Raw genomic sequence first — 18,213 nt, 5'->3', positions numbered from 1 at the left:
TTTTTTTGAAAAAAATAACACATGTAATATATATGTTTTTAAGAGTTTTGGGCCAAAAAAATCAAAAAAGCGCCGAAGGGTTTTTTTAAAAAAAAAAAAAAACAAATTTCAGCAACTTTCAGCATTTTTGTCTAACACATGTTAGGCAACCGGACATTGCTGAAATTTGTTTATTTTTTTTTAAAAATCCATTCGGCGCTTTTTTGCTTTTTTTGGCCCAAAACACTTTACAACATGTATATTAGATGTGTCATTTTTTTTCAAAAAAAAAAATGTCCGGAGGTTGGGTAAAAATGGGGGGAGATTTGAGTTTTCAGAGTTTCCTAAGAATTTAAGGGTTTTCTGTCTAGCATTCCCCTATATGTATATATATATATATATATATATATATATATATATATATATACACTTTTGTGTGATTATGGAAGACATACGTGGATGTTTGATCAATAATGTCTCAAGCTGCCTGTAATTTTCTGTGTAAGATTCCAATGTTGTAGAATTTTCTAGTGACTTCCATAACAAAAGAAATTCTTCCCAAACCTTTAATGACCTAAAAGATTGCCTACATCTTCTAAAGATGTTCTGCTCAATGTGCCACCTACAAAGCAAATGAGCAGCATCCGGAAAAACTTCTTTGCATGCATTCATTAGTGCCATCTCCCTGTCTGTAAGTATAACACGTGGAAGCATGCACTTGTCTAGTGTCAACTTTAGACAGTTTAAGACCCATGTATAGTTAATTGTCTTCTCATTATGCATAAAGGCGAAAGCTATGGAAAATGTTTTGCTGGTTGAAGTTACACCAACAACCTCAAGGAAAGGAATATTATAGTGGTTTGTTTTGTACGTGACATCTATAATCAACACATGTGGAAATGCACGCCAAATATCAAATGATGTCGGATGAATGAAGAATAAATTTTTAAATTCATTTAACCCGGTTGTAGTAATTTCATAAACATAACCATTAGAATGCAAAAGGGACAATAGAACCTGCATTGGAGATTTGCCTACTTGATCGACCATGCGAATTTTGTTGCGTGCGTTGTAAATATTCCTAAGTGTAGACACGTTAATTAAATTCCTCTCTTTAAGCATTGCTAGAATATCACGTGGCACCACATTCATCCTTGTCAATTCTACAACCAAGTTAAATTCATCCTCGGAAAGCCGCTTTGCATATGAATGACCCTCCATAAATAGTATAGGTTGATGGTTATGTCGATCACATGTCACCTTTAAGGTCCAACAATCATAGTCATCTAAATATGTTCCTTCTAATTCAAAAGGACAATTAGTTTTTTTGTGCCGGTAACTTTACTTGAATCCTTTACGTTATATTCGCCGCCACGATCACATTGGAGCACAACCCTATATGCGAAACCACAAGGTCTTTTATTCGACCTTCTTTTAATGACGACAACACTGAGTGAGTATGCCGACTTTTGTACCCAATTCATCAATTCTTCACAAGACCTGAATACCTATAAATGAAATTTAATTTTAAAAAAAAAATTATAAATTATTAATAACTAACAAATGCAATATAAAGAACAAAAATATATAAACAAATCAATAAAACTAATTGTTAATAACTAAAATGAAATATGTAAACAAAATATATAAACAAATCAATAAACAAATAAAAAATAAAGCAATATAAGGAGCACGTGAGATATACAGAACAATTACGCTTAGTTGCCGAGTTTCACTAAATGAGAGAAAAGAAAAGATTTAAAAGGAAATAATATTTAGTTGTGTTCCAGAGTTTCATTAAAGGAGAGAAAAGAAGAGAAAATGAGAGTTTTTTTTGCCTAAAATTAATCTTTCGAATTTGGAAAGAAACAGAGAGAAAGAAAAGAAGATGCGAGAATTCTTTCTTTTCTCTTCTTAACTTAACTCTGGAACACAGTGTTAGAGAGAGAGAGAGAGCCTAGATGACAGATAGAGAGAGAGAGAGAGCCTTCCGGTGAACCTTCCGGCGAACATGAACGGCTCCGATCAAAGAGGACGATGGCTCCGATCTAATGGCGGTTCCGGTGAACCTTACGGCGAACATGAATGGTTCTAATCGACGGCTCCAACGATGATGATTCAAGAAAACAAAGCAAGAAAGAACTCCGGTAAAAAGCTTGTTTTTTTATAGATCTGGTGGTAAAAAGCTTGTTTTTTTTAAAGATCTAGTTATAAAAAACTTGTTCTAATGTGTTTTTTACCTGATTAGTGACAAATTGAGGTGTTCTGATGAAAAAATCATCTTCTTTCATTGACTGGAGGTGTGCGATGGGTGGTGGTGGCCGGAGGTGTGCGGTGGGTGGTGGTGGCCGGAGCCGTACGGCGGGTGGTGTAATATGGGGTGTAAAGCTTGTTCCATTGACTGGGTTAAAAGATTGTCCAAGTAAAAGTTAGTTTATGGAAACTTGTTCCATTGACTATAAAGTTGGTTTATGGAAACTTGAAAGAAACTTGAAAAGTTGACTGAAATGGCTGGGAAAAGGTAAAAAAAAAATGACTTTCGGGTGTATTTAACAATACCCTATTTTTATACCAGACAAACACTCTCCTATAGAAAATTGAAAATTATAATATAAAAAAAGAAAACCCATAACCATAAATCCAAAAACAAAACTCCAAAACACTATATTTTTGTTAGGCGCACAATCAGGAACGGTTCTAGTAGAAGAACATGGCAGAATCGATCAATGACGAGGTGCAAAATCCCTCAGCATCGTCTGAGAATCACATACAACAATCTCAACGCTTAACATGTCCAACTTCATTGATAGAATGTGAAAATACAAGAGTTCCAGATGAAAGTCAGACAGAGCTTCGCTATGACAATCAAGTGAAAAGGGTTCTAAACTAATGGCCCTAATCCACTATTTATAGGCAACATAGGGAAGTGAGGAGTGTCACCCGATCGGATGGTCATCCGATCGGATGGCCATCTGTACGTATGACACATGTCATCCGTTCGGATCACATCTGACAGTTACTGTTCCGTTCCCTGTTTTATCTAGACACAAAATACATACATATACATACATACAAACACACATACATGACAAAAAACATAAGACTCAATACAGACGGAAGCTACTGACATAATGCACTAACAGACTCCCCCTTGGATGTAGATGTAGTCTTCCTTCCTGCATACTCTTTAAGTCATCTTCCTGCTGCGTCTCCTAGCTTTAGATTTCTGTCTTCTTTGTTCATCTCTTTCAGCAAGCATCTTTCGCCTCAGAGGCCTACCAACTTCATTCCAACACTTTCTATACACAAGATCACCATCACGCTTTCTATCCCACCTAGGGATCTTGTTCTCCTCCTTTTCGATTAGCGTTTGGTCAGTTGGTAGAGGTCTCATAAGCTTTCTTCTACCAACAACGGCCGCTCTCTCAGCAATCTCTCTTAATCTTTGACTACGCTTCTCTTTCTTCAGGAATTCTTCCAACTCTAAGTCTCTGAACTTTGACTTCCAATACCTACCAGAGTTGATATCTTTTTCGAAGCATAAGTCGGCCATCTTCTGATATTGCTGTGCTTCTACTTTGTCTGGAGCATCATAAACTATCTTGTTGAAAAACAAGCACTCAATATCCTTCTTTGAACAGTTTACTAGCCACATTGGATCCAACACACAGATCCTCCTTGATTCTCCAGTCTTCTTGTTAAACAAAGAGATAACCGCTTCTGCTGTGCTCTGATTGTACATCCAACCTTGGAAGTCTTCATAGAAATCCTGTTCCATCGCACGCAGTGGCATATTTTTCAAACATCTTGGTGGCTTTATTATCAACGTAATATCTTTCTCTTTCGTCACTAGATCAATCTTTATGTCTTGTTTAGGAAAATGTGGCTTCCAATCAGGAAATCTATGCTTTGCTTGATGCTTTATGTATTTCCATAACTTCTGGTCGTGAACTTTCACATCAAGAGCATGATAGAACTGCTTGATATTCTTGGTATGCACCAACTCTTCAACATCCCACCAAGGGAGTGTTTTGATATCTGACAAAAATTCAAAGTACTGAACACCTTGTTCCCTTCTGATGGCATATACCTGCAAGTCTTCAAGATAACCCCACGAAAGAATGTCACCCAGAGACTCATCTGGATGATCTGTGAAGTACTGCAGTGGCCTCTTGAACTTCCTCTTCTTTAGCATAACCTTAAACCTGTTCTTTCTGCCTTCTAACAATGTATCTTCCGGAACTGTCTTAGGAATACCTTCTGTAGCTATCTTTTCAACCACTTTCCTTCGTAGTTCATCTTCATTTTGTGTCTTGAACATCTCAGCAAACGTAGGAAAAGTTTCATCAACCCCAACGTAGTGATAGGGCGTATCTTCTTCAGATGTATCAGACCCCTCTTCAGTCTCAACATGATCAAAGTTATCAGCTTCATTTGCAAGCTTAAACTCATACTCTTTCTTTGGCGACGATGGAATTTCATCTTCTATACCAAACTTAAGATTACCGTCATCCATCCCTAACTCTTCCAACATCTCTTCTCTGGTTCTCGGTACCTCTAACTCCCCCTCAAATGTAGAATGTAAATAAATGACTTTGGGTTGTGTGAGGAATACCTGATTAGCGTGTTGTTTTCCAGAAGAAGAAGACTCCTGATGCTGATCCTCCTGTTGTTCATTGATTTCATCATTCAGAAAATCATCCCGCGATTGTTGAACTGAAGGCTTCACAATTAGCAACCCTGTTGCTCCTTAATCATCATCATCATCATCATTTTCTGGAACGTAGTTGTCGATGTCATCAAATATATCCTTCAACTCTTGATCATCCAGCTTCTCTTCTTCCTCTTCTTCTTTCTCTTCTTCTTTATAACGTAGTAACTTCATTTCAGGTTCTCTCACCTTCCGTTTATGTTGTTCAACTTGCACTAAACGGATTATATCATGAAAACTATAAGGTAGAGAGACTGAATCAGCAACAAGTACAAATCTTGGATCTTGATCAACATCCATATGTTCCTCTTCTGCATTTACCCCTGCATCAACCATCTCAACATCACCTTTAGGCTGACTCGAAGAACCTCCAACTTCTTGAGTCCCAACAATCAACTCTTTCTTCCTCTGAGTTGCTTCTTTCGCCAACTCTTTCTCCCTAGCAATTCTTCTTTGTTCAACCCTCTGAATCTCTAAATCATTGTACACATCTTGGACGTCGATTCCAAGCTTGTGTTCCACAACAACATATAACATATTCAACTGCTCATCTTTCACAGCCTTGTCTGCCCTTAGAGCTTCTATCTCTAGCTTTAAAACTTTGTTTTCATTGGAAGACGCTTCATGAAGATCATCGAGCATTTGATGCAACGTCTGGTTTGTTTCATTCATGTTCTCGTATCTTGCATTCACTTTTGAAAGCTCATTAGTGAGTTGATCAATGAGTTTAGCATTATCAGCCAGATCCTCTGTCAATGCATCAATTCTTTCAGCATGATCATTCACTACTGACTTCATCTCTTCATTTATTTTCTCAGCCTTAGCAAGTTTCTTTTTCAACTCATCACGATCAGCTTCTGCTTTGGCCTTTCCTTTCTCCAAAAGACTTACTTTCTTTGTTAGATCCTTGATCGTTGCATCATGAAACATGTCATAGTCTTCATCAGGAAGAATATTATCCTTAAATTCACCATGAATGTTAGGAAAACCTTCAAATAAGCCCGGAGTAGTATCTTTCTTTGGCGGTGATTGCTTTGGATCATCAGGAATATGAATGGTTGGATTTTCTGGTGATAGTGGTGGTGTAGATACTCTTTCACCTGTAATTACTACCCCATCTTCATCATCACCTTTCTTTTCAACCTCAGGCTTATCAACCTTTTCAACCTCAACCTCTGGAGCACCTTGAACTTATTGAACTTCAGGAACTTCAACATTTTGATCTTTATCAGCTTCAGAACTTTTTGATGTTACAACATGCTTCTCACTTTTACCACTCTGAATCTCAGGAACTGATGCAGATCCCTTTCTTACTCTGGCTCTCCTAGGAATAACACCTTGAGGATTTGCTTTTCGTTTTAGAACGCCTTTCTTTTTCTCTGCTTGTGGTGTAGGAATATATGTTTCTACCTCTTCATCAGAACCCTTTTTCTTCTTCCGAGGCTTCTTTTTCAAGGTAATCTTTCCAACACCAATCTTCGACTTATCAATCTCAGACTCTATATCACTTGATTCACCATCAGCATCACTTGAATCCGTATGAGCAACGCCTTCAGGTTCCTTTTATTTGACACTTTCTGCTTGAACATTCTTTGAAGATTCAGCAATCTTTTCAACACTTTCAACTTGTGCAGCAGCTTTAGCAGCTTTAGCTTCCTCATTTCTCTTTATAAAATCATCTAGTGTCTCCTTCATCAAGTCAACACCTTGCTACACTAATTATGTAGGATCTATCACTGGTTCATCCACAAGTGTTGGTGTAGGCTTCTTCTTAGGTGGCTCTGCAAAACAAACATTGATCATTCATTAGCATAATTAATATTTAATAATCTAACTTTTTTTGTGACTCCCCCTTTCAACTATACCCTTAACAATAATCTTCGGAGCAGTCACTATAGGTGATGCTTGAGTAGTCCTTTTTCTCTTTCCATCCTTCACGAACCAATACCTCAACTTCTTCTCATGCATGCCACTTAATCTATCAGTCTCATCCTCTGAGTTGCTATTCTCGTGCCTCCAAGCATCATTTTCCGGTGCCACGTATTTTGGATTCGCAATATTACAGATCATTTTCTTAACTCCGATTCATCTTTCTTCAGTTTATATTGATTTAATCTACTCAAAGTCTCAGCTGTCAAATGATGTAGATTTAACTCATCTTCAGAATCCTTCACAAGATCTTTCACTTGGTCATCAATCAGCATCTGTATAAACCTCAGATAAATAATATACTTCTCCCCCTTGATATTATCCACCATGTGGTCAAATATTACCTGTGAAATATTGTAAGGCCTGTTGAGTACCAAACAAGTAATAATATTCATGATGTAATCTGATGGTTCGTCGTAAGCGCCCTTTCATTGAGACAAAGCATGTATCACGCAATGAACCAAGAATTTGTATGGACGAAAAAACTTAGACTTGAGATATTTATCATTCACGTGCGTAGAAAATCCCATTCTAAACCATAAACCCTTGCATAATCTTTCTGGAACGATAGTAGGGTCATCATCACTATCTCTTAAGTCTAATACTCTTCTAACTTCTCCCACGTTGAACTTAACCTCAACATCAATATCTTCGTCATTCTCGTCCTTCTTCCGTACAGCTGAGTATATCATCTTTTCACTTTCTTCATACCTTGCAGATTTCCAAAACATCCTAACATGAGATTCATAAACCTTCGTCCTATCAATCAATGCCTTGGCAATCTTACTCTCCCTTAAAAACTTCGCCATATCTTTAAACGGTGTCATGTTTGCAAAGTTCTCATCCAATATACAATAAATGTTGTGAGCTTAATGCCAATCTGCTGCTCTTGCCTACAAAAATGATCAATGTTAGAGTCTGCACAAAGTTCGAGACACAAAGTGACAAATGACAAAAATTTTCAAAAATCTCAAAATTTTCTAACTCTGGGAATCTCCTCTCTATGCAGTACTGATGGATCGGATGGCCATCTGCTCGGATGGTCATCCGATCGGATTGACACAAACATAAAGATCAACATCAGTTCATGACATGTGCAAATGGATAGGATGGCCCTCCGATCGGATTGTCATCCGATCGAATTGTCATTCGTTCCAAGTGAATAACAATTCAGCACCTTAGACAAGTCAACCAAGTGAATGTGTGATTTTGGATCGAATGGCCTTCCGATCGGATTGCCATTCATTCCAGGACAGGTAAGCTCAATGAAAAACATTCATGTCATAATGTTCATTGGATCGGATGGCCCTACGATCGCATTGCCATTCGATCAGAATGATAAACAGATATGCACATAAATCAGACAAACATATGAGAGTGCTTTGGATCGGATGGCACTTCGATCGGATTGACATCCGATCGGATTGCCATTCTATCCAAACCAATGTTAACAGATAAAGCATCCAACACTTAGAAAAATTTTCAAACATGAAGGTGTGCATTGGATCGGATGGCCATCTGATCGGATTTGCCATCCGATCGGATTGCACTTCGATCCAAGTGACATGAAGAACAGTTTGAATATCATATGAACATCAAAAAATTTTCTCACAATTTTCAAAATTGAACACATTTTCACGTAGAGAATTCGCCGATTAACAAAACCCTATGTTCAGATTTCTCTAAAACAGCCTAGATTTTGTTTAATTTGACAAAATATGTACCGACTGCCGAACACCCTCTATGATTCAATCATCAAATCTAACATGTTTTGGTACAAATTAAGATGGTAAACCTATATATCTAAGGCCGATCTACAAAACCCTATGTTTGGTTTGAATTAAAACAGTCTAAATAAGCCTAGATCTAGGTTTTTATACTAACAACCGCCGACACCCACTAAAACTATCAAAATCTTTGAATTTGAACGATGAAAGTTAATAATCTTACCTTTCCCATTGTGAAGGTTGAGTGTGCCAACAATCTAATGAATATTGGAAAGCAAGAGTGTGAAAATCAAGCAAGAAAAGTTGAGAGTGTTTGAATGTGGGACGAAAGGCAGTTCGATCGAAAGTGTTTGACCAACTGACCATTGACCCTCTATTTATACCACTGACCACCAATCGGATGGCCATCCGATCGGATTGTCATTCGATCTAAACACCCCTTTGTCTTTTTGATGTTTTGACTTTTTGACTTTTTATCAGGTTTGATCAATTTTAGAAATCCACTTAAGTATCTAGGTCCAAATTAATGACCCTAGGCACTTAATTTGTCTACCAAGTCCAAGTTAATGACCTTGGTTAACCCGAAATGAAGCAACTAACATTTTGTTCAAACTTTTCAAACATTTTTTTCTAAAAATTGTACAAGTATCAACGTAATGAACTTGTTTTGACTTTGAATTTCTCAAACTTTTCAAGATTAGCTCCCAATCCTATTGTCCAGTTCAGAAACTTCCTGCTTTGCCTCATAACTGAGAGTGTGAAGATCAGCTTTCTACCTTGATTTATCGAAAAACTAAAGCAGAAGTGTAAAATCTTTTTGAGATTTTTAAGAAAGTTTAAACTAGAACACTATGAATTTTTTTTTGGATTTTTGGCTAATGCTAAAATGAAAAGCTGTAATGTAAAGTAAACTATTTACAAACATATTTTTGGTGGGCGTGTTAGAGGATCATATCAGCTACCGACAAGTTACAAGTACCGTTGAGCTTGATTACACACTTAGTATTAAACAATTCACTTAGATTGCCAATATACCGATCCATTTAAATTTTCACACGAATTTCAACTTATTCAGGATATGATTTAGTGTTTTAAGACCTTAACTTATATGTGCGTCCCACCTTAGAATATACTCTCGTATCCAGACTTCTATATTCAATCTTACAGGTGAATGTACAATGATGATATTTGTAAAGGGTAATGCGAGGCCATGAGAGCTCAGGTTAGAACTTCCGTTCAGACAAAGAGATGATGGCTCGACTTTCGGTGTGTCCCTCTTGGGGATCTTTTCTTCAACAGGACATGATTTACATTTTGCAATGTTTATTATTTTTTATGCTGAGGGGAGGCTTTAAAGATTAAAGCAGTGCAGAGTATTATACGAGGACTAGGCTATTGCTTCTGCAAACTCAGAAGTCCTGGTATAATACCCCAGATATCATCAAGCACATAGACCTAGTATGTCAGAAATAGAAAATCTTTCAAACAAGATTTCAGGGGTTACCTATATATCCCAGAGATGTTCCCCACGAAATAAGCAAGAAATGATTTTATGTTTATATCCCGAACAAATCTACTAAATGTGTAAAATCTATCGGCATATCATCAGTGAGACCGTCTAATGCTTTTAATCATTACATTTCTTTAGCATACCGTAACTGTCTAGCTGATGTACTATCATTTCCCTTTTTTACACAAACTCTTTTTGGTTTTCTGAAAATATCTGATGTTTTTGGATTTTGAAAATATCTGATGTTTTTGGATTTTTGCATTTTTATTGTTTTTGTATTTTCTGAAAATATATCTATCTCCCTCTAAAGATGAAAACAACTAAAAGATCGACAAATCAAAGCAGTATGCTTTTCAACATCGTCTGCAGTGGTTTTCTCATCAACGCCAAGTAACTCCTCCGCATCCGACAACAACTTCATACCATTCAATTTTAAGAGATACTGAAAACGTGATTTATCAAAAGCTTTGGTATGTAAGTCTGCCTTTTGTTTGTCGGTGTGGATTTTGTCTATTCGTATCAACTTCTTCTCGAAACAATCTCGGATGAAGTGATGACAAATTTCAATATGTTTAGTTTTAGCATGATGTACCAGATTTTTCGTTATGTTGATTGCAGCCTCATTATCTGTCACACCCTGGCTTTGCGGAAGCGTGGGTTTATTTGGTGTGACTTCTTAATACCATAGCTTAATCACAACAAAGCTATATGAAAGTAAAACCATGATGATCATCCATTAATTCAGGTTTTAAAAATAAAATACGACAACATTGTTTTCAAAAGTCGACACATGCACGAAATTACAACATGACATAATAAAAATCTTGTTCATACGACACAACCATAAGATATGAATTAAAAACACAGTTTAAGACTTGTGACTCGTCCAGGCAAAAGTCAAAATCCCTAAACTCGGATGACATCATTTCTCCTACGCAGCTTGACAACATAGCATACCTTGCCAGATCCCTAATTTCCTGAAATACATGTAATTTGAAAAAACATCAACAAAAGTTGAGCGAGTTCATGTAAAAGTGAGTATGTTTATAAATCGTTAAAGTGCGTCCCAATGTAAAAATGTTCCTGGTATGTAGCAATTAAGGAAAAAGAGATCACCACTGGGTTGCAAAGCCACTGGTATGTGTGAAGTGATGCAGGAAAACTCAAACCTAGCAAATTTGTACCGGGCCTCGGCTGTAAGACACAGTCACCTCTATGGGCCTCCCCGGCCTTACGGGTGTGGGCTCGCTACACCCAAATAGATCTATCACTCTTGTGTCCCTCGGTCCTAACAACGAGGATTAATGGCATTAAGTGTTGTACCCACCACTCACATGATCTGTACGTCCTAACCCTCCTTAAGCTAACCATACCATGTATAAAATGTTCTAAATAATTGTAACATGTATTTCACCCCCGAAGTTATAAAACTGAAAACAGTTAAGAGAAAAGGGGGACATGAACTAACTGAAGTGCGTCTCGTGAAACGTCAAACTCGAAATCAATCTGCTGCGTGACGACCTACACGTACTAATCCCTATTAGTCGGGCGGTCGTGCCTTGGCTTAAGGTTTATCGTTTTCGGGAAATAGTTAGACAACTATTTCGAATTTACACTTCTTAATTATTTCATCAGTATTTTCCTTCCTAAGGATGGGGGTAATAATACATGTGTGTTTTATAATTTCAAAAATATATTTTTTTAGTCTCACTTGAAAATATATTTAATCACTTTGTCTAAAATGTTTTAATCCCAAAATATATATATATATATATTTTCCTAAAAATATTATATTTTAATTTCATGAATTTTTCCAAAATAATATTTTCACCAAAAATATACTAATAAGAGTATTTTTCTGAAAAATACATAAGTTACATTTTTTTTAAAGTTCGCGTTGTATTACGATACTTCTATAACTTCAATATTCATTTTGCGAGCGCGTTGGTATTATTTTGGAGTAGTATTTTCACGGTATTTCCAAGTTATATTATTTTTACCCTAAAAATAATATATATCTAGTTCACAAAATAATCACATAATCACACAAGCGTCTTATTATAAAATATATATTCTAAATATATATTTAACAAGTTTTATCTACGAAAATCCACCTCCGGTACTTGGTATTTTGTAATAAAAATCATGGCGAAGTTTATTTTTGAAAACAAGTTAAAAATATATACGTAAACACTTACTAGAAAATATTTTCTAAGTGTTATATTTCTGGAAAAAATTCGCCAGAGTTTCCTCTGTAAATGGAGGTGTCCATGCTTTTAGCATATCATTTTCTTCTTGTTAAAATCAACCAAACAATTTACCAATCAACAACATACAATATTTATTCATCAATCTTGACAAAAATAAGACTAAACCATAACTCATGAACTTGAGAGTTTTGTAAAAATATGTAGTAAATTACCATCATTTTTAGGAGGTCGTGTTATTTTTAAAAACATGATTAGTTTCTTGTAAACCTTATTTTTAAAGAACTTGAAGTTACACAACTTCTAGTCAAGATTCACAAAAATATTTCTTTATGAAATTTCCTTGTTACACAAGTGTTTACACACTTGTTTATTTACCAAAAATGCTTCTAGTTCATAAAATATCCGGTCTTGTTTATTTAAATCAACTATTAACCACCATAAACAAGATCAAGATGATGATTAGAAACACTTACTACTAGCACAAGGCTAGGGAAGAAAAAAGATGTAAATGTGGTGGATAAAAGAAATCTAGAGCGGTTCTTGAACTTTCGAGAGCACCGGGCTTGTTTGTAGGACTCCTTGCTTCTATGTATGTTTGAGAAATGGTTGAACAAGGTTTGAAAGTGGTGGTGATGTGGTGGAAGGGTGGCGGCCGTGAGGTGGTTATGGAGGAAGAGAGGATGTTGGTGTTTAGTGGGTGTTGAAGTGAGAGATGGGTTAACTCTCATGTATTCTTATAGACCAAGTTCAAGCTTTACCCATCATGCAAAGTGTTCTCTAGATAACCAACAAACTCATTTAAATAATCAAAGAAAACACAAGGGTGTGTCCCACCCTTATGACCGTCATTTGGGGGGGGGGGGTAAGGGTTGCGTGGTGATGATACCTGGTTACTAACTAGTTGGATTGTAAGTATTTAGTTAGTATGTTAAGTGTGTTTATTAATATAAAGGGTGTTAGGGTGTTAGGGGACCCTAACTAGCTCTGAAAAGTAAAAACAATGTCTTTGGCAATATTTTTTATGTTCCGGGTAAAGTCTGGCTGTTCGGTTGGATATTGATCCGTTAAAGTGCTAAGTAAAGCTTTTAAGTGTCTTTTATATTGTTTTAGTGACACAATAAATTCCCAACACTTTGGAAAGTGACTAGGACTATTTTACCAAGTTTTTGCACTTTACTAATATTGTTAAATGCTGAATTTTTGTATGTAGTGCAGAATTTTGTAATTAAAGTATGTTTTAGGCACTTCCGGTCACTATAACTATCACCTAGTGATGCAGTTTTATGATCCTCACCTCCCTACACTCCCTACTAGTGTAGTAATCTATTCCTGGCTCATACTGGCCTCAGGAACAATGTCTGTCTAGTGCTGGCAAAGTCAGCATGTTTACTGGGTTATCCGCTCACTGTGCTAACTGTGCTTTTGTGCATCAAATTTGTCACTATTGTTTGTGTGTAATAAATGGAGTGACAGTAATAAAGTATGATGCATGAGTATGTATGTATCAGAAAATAGAAAGCAATTTATTCGTAATTGTAATCAAGCACAGTAATTAAGCACTAATTAAATATTAATTAATTTGTACGGATACCTGGATTTGTGAGGGTTGTCACATTCTCCCCCCGTTAAGAAAATTTCGTCCCGAAATAAATGGGGGTACGTTTCTTTCATACGGTCCTCACGTTCCCATGTGTATTCTGGACCATGTCTTGCATTCCAACGAACTTTGACGTGTTTGACACTGCTCCTGCGTGTTTTGTTTATCTTCCAATCCGTAACCTCAACGGGTTCTTCCACAAAGTGGAGCGTGTCGTCGATATGAATTTCGTTAGCAGGAATGACAACAGTTTCTTGTGTCGGACTCTTCTACAAGTTTGATACATGGAATGTATCGTGAACACCATTAAGTTCGGCAGGTAAGTCCAGCTTGTATGCTACTAATCCAATTCTCTTCAGAATCTTGAATGGACCAATATAACGTGGATTCAACTTTCCACGCTTTCCGAAGCGTGCCACACCCTTCCAGGGTGATACCTTCAACAATACCATTTCTCCTACCTCAAACTCCAGAGGTTTCCTTCTTCTGTCCGCATAACACTTTTGACGATCGCGAGCCGCCTTGATGCGCACTCGGATCTGTGCAATCTTGTTCGTAGTTTCCTGGACCACTTTTGGACCAACTAACTGTCTCTCACCTGCGTCAGACCAACAAATCGGTGATCGACATTTGCGTCTGTAAAGAGCTTTGAATGTTGCAGCTTGAATACTTGCTTGATAACTGTTATTGTATGAAAATTCGACCAATGGTAGGTGAGTATCCCAACTTCCACCTAAATCCATAACGCAAGCTCGCAGCATATCTTCCAGAGTCTGGATAGTTTGTTCACTCTGTCCATCTGTTTGTGGGGGAAAAGCTGTACTCAGGTTCAACTGAGATCCGAATGCTTCTTGGAAGGACTGCCAAATCCTTGACACAAACCTTCCGTCTCTATCATAGATGATTGAGAGAGGCACTCCATGACGTGCAACGATTTCTATCATATATATCTCAGCTAGTTTGCTCGTGTTGTCTTTATCTCTGATTGGCAAGAAATGCGCAGATTTCGTTAACCGGTCTACCCAAATAGTATCATGACCTTTTGGCGTTCTTGGCAACTTTATTATGAAATCCATTGAAATCTGTTCCCATTTCCATTTGGGTATCTCAGGTTGTTGCAGAAGTCCTGAAGGCTTCTAGTATTCTGCTTTTACCTTGGCGCACGTTAAGCACTTGCTAACATAAACTGCAACATCGCCTTTCATCCTAGGCCACCAATAATAATCCTTAAGATCTTGGTACATCTTATCCGCTCCTGGGTGGATAGAGTACCGTGACTTGTGAGCTTCATCGAAAATAACCTTTCTCAAATCACCAAACAGAGGAACCCAAATCCGTTTCATGAAACACAGAGTTCCTTCCTCGTTTGGTACCAACTGCTTCTCCATCCCACGGAGATATTCCTCTTCAATGTTCCTTTCTTTAAGGGCTTCTTTCTGTGCGGCACGGATGCGCAATGAAAGATCTGTCTGGATAATCATCTCCAAAGCCCTAACCCTTATGGGCTTGATCCTTTCTTTACGACTTAGGGCATCGGCGACTACATTCGCCTTCCCTGGATGACACTTGATCTCGTAGTCGTAGTCATTCAACAATTCGACCCAGCGTCTTTGTCTCATGTTTAACTCCTTCTGGTCGAATATGTGTTGCAGACTCTTATGATCCGTGAAGATTGTACACTTCGTACCATATAAATAATGTCTCCAGATTTTCAACGCGAATACCACTGCGCCTAGCTCCAAATCGTGTGTGGTATAATTCCTTTCATGAACCTTCAACTGGCGTGATGTGTAGGCTATAACTTTTTGTCGCTGCATTAACACACAACCCAATCCTTGACGCGAGGCGTCACAATATACCACAAAATCATCTGTTCCCTCTGGTAGCGATAAAATCGGTGCATTACAAAGCTTGTCCTTCAGCAACTGAAACGCTTTTTCTTGTTTGATTCCCCAATCAAACTTCTTGTCCTTCTGGGTGAGGGAAGTTAAAGGTTGAGCGATTTTTGAAAAATCCTCAATGAATCTTCGATAGTAGCCAGCCAAACCTAAGAATTGCCGAATCTCGGTTGGCGTCTTTGGAGTCTCCCAATTCTTTATTGCTTCGATCTTGGTGGGATCCACATGGATTCCATCTCCATTAACCACATGTCCAAGAAATTGGACTTCGCGTAACCAAAACTCGCACTTCGAGAATTTGGCATACAACTTTTCCTTTTTCAGTAGCTCCAAGATAGCTCTCAAATGCTGTTCGTGCTCATCCTTCGTCTTCGAATAGATCAAAATATCGTCGATGAACACAATCACGAACTTGTCGAGGTACGGCTTACAAACTCAGTTCATCAAATCCATGAAAATAGCTGGCGCGTTTGTCAACCCAAAAGGCATAACCAGAAATTCGTAATGTCCATATCGAGTTCTAAAAGCAGTCTTGGGAATACTTTCCTCTTGAATTCTTAGCTGATGATAACCTGATCGCAAATCGATCTTCGAGTAGTAGCTTGAACCTTGAAGTTGATCGAATAGGTCATCAATCCTTGGCAGAGGATATCTATTCTTGATAGTCAACTTGTTCAACTCTCGGTAGTCGATACACATACGGAAACTACCGTCTTTCTTCTTGACAAACAGAACTGGAGCTCCCCAAGGTGTTAAGCTTGTTCTGATGAACCCCTTGTCTAGCAACTCTTGAAGTTGTGTCGACAATTCCTGCATCTTTGAAGGTGCAAGTCGATAAGGTGCCTTAGCCACAGGCGCGGCGCCTGGGACCAAGTCAATGTGGAACTCCACTTGCCTTTGGGGTGGCAATCCTGGCAAGTCTTCTGGAAAGACTTCAGGATATTCCTTTACCACAGGGATGTCTTCGATCTTCGGCTTAGCAGCTTCTTTATCCACGATGTGGGCTAAGAAGGCAACACATCCCTTCTGTAAACACTTTCGAGCTTTCAGACAACTGATGATTCTCAGAGGCGTATCGCGCTTCTCTCCGTGAACCACGATCGTCTCTCCATCTTCTGTTGGGATGCGAATGATCTTTTCGTGATAAATAATCTCAGCCTTGTTGCTCGACAACCAGTCCATCCCTACTACCACGTTGAAGCTTCCCAACTTGACTGGTAGTAGATCCAAAGTGAACTCGCGTTCTCCCAGCTCAATTACACAACCTCTGATAACTTCATTGGCTTCAACTAGCTTTCCATTAGCCAGTTCAATTGAGTACGGAATATCTAATTTACTAGAAGCTAACCCAAGCATACTATTAAATTCTAACGACACAAAGCTATAGTCGGCACCAGTATCAAACAGAACATATGCAAAGCGTCGATTTATAGGGAACGTACCAGTGACAACGTTGGGATCCTGGCGCGCTTCCCTCGCTCCGATGTTAAACACTCTTCCACGGGCTTGGTTCAGCTTTGGGCATTCCTTCTTAAAGTGCCCGACTTCTCCACAATTAAAACAACCCGGTCCGTGACCATTACCACCTCCGTTCCCAGCTTGAGCGTTGTTTTGGTTGCGATTCACATTCCCAGCTTGATTCGCATTGTTTCCTCGGTTTCCATTTCCTCTATTATTCCCTTGTGGCCGGTTTCCATTTCCACCGCGGTTGTTGTTACCAAAACCTCTTCGGCCACCCTGGCCTGAACCAACCATCAGGTATCCTTCAAATGGCCAATTCTTCCACAAGTTTCACATTTTCTATTTCTGCACTGACCAGCATGATGATACTGGCATAATCCACACTTGGGCAGAGTGCCCATGTAACCCTTTCCTTTATTCTCAACACCGGTTGCAGCCTTTGCCGGTGTGCTTGATTCACCTTTCTTATTCGCGTTGCTTGTACCCTGCGTGAAGTTCGAGAATTCCCTTTTGTTATCCCCAGACGACTCCACATGAGTCTCTTTCTTCTTCTACTCAGTATTCGAGAAGTTGTTCAAGCGAATAGCTTCCTCAGTAAGAGCCACACTGAGATCAATGGCTTCTGTGATTATCGCAGGCTTGGAAGTAGTAACCATACTCATGATCTGAGGTGCCAATCCCCAGATAAAGCGCTCGATACGTTTGAACTCCGGTGTAACCATGTATGGCACCACATGGGACAAATCGTAGAATCTCTGAACATACTCTGCAATCTTGGGACCTTCCATTTTTAAGTGCCAGAATTCAGTCTCCAGCTTCTGGATTTCGGCACGCGAGTAGTACTTTCTTCTCATGAGCTCCTTCAGCTCATTCCATGACATCGCATAAGCAGCAGCTTCACCAAGAGTTTGCACTTGCAAATTCCACCAAGATAGGGCTCCATCCAAAAATAGCCCTGAGATGTAGGTCACTTGTTGTTCGGGAGCACACTTGCTCATTCTAAGAACAGACTCAGTCTTCTCAGCCCATCTTACAAATGCAACAGCACCTCCTGTGCCGTCGAAATTCATGGGCTTGCAATCGAGAAATTGCTTGTAAGTGCATCCTGCACATACGTTAGAATTTACAAATGGTATTAGCGAACATGCTATAAATATCCAAATGTATCAAGGTATATCTCAAACGACTTAA

At 38.4% G+C, this 18,213-nt stretch overlaps 1 protein-coding gene across 1 annotated transcript; it reads right to left on the bottom strand.

Moving 5' to 3' along the window:
- Window positions 1-4,729: 4,729 nt before the first annotated feature.
- Window positions 4,730-6,385, bottom strand: LOC110914358 (DNA ligase 1-like). Its single transcript, XM_022159154.1, has 3 exons — window positions 6,317-6,385; window positions 5,965-6,250; window positions 4,730-5,874 (listed from the first exon to the last, which is right to left on the bottom strand). Exons 1-3 carry the CDS (start codon window positions 6,383-6,385, stop codon window positions 4,730-4,732), a joined length of 1,500 nt encoding a protein of 499 aa, XP_022014846.1.
- Between the last annotated feature and the right edge of the window lie 11,828 nt (window positions 6,386-18,213).

Source organism: Helianthus annuus, chromosome 4, assembly GCF_002127325.2.
Source record: "Helianthus annuus cultivar XRQ/B chromosome 4, HanXRQr2.0-SUNRISE, whole genome shotgun sequence".
In the NCBI taxonomy this organism is placed as follows: Eukaryota; Viridiplantae; Streptophyta; class Magnoliopsida; order Asterales; family Asteraceae; genus Helianthus; species Helianthus annuus.
The sequence above is the reverse complement of the archived record's forward strand: the minus strand, read 5'-3'. Positions and strand labels throughout refer to the sequence as shown.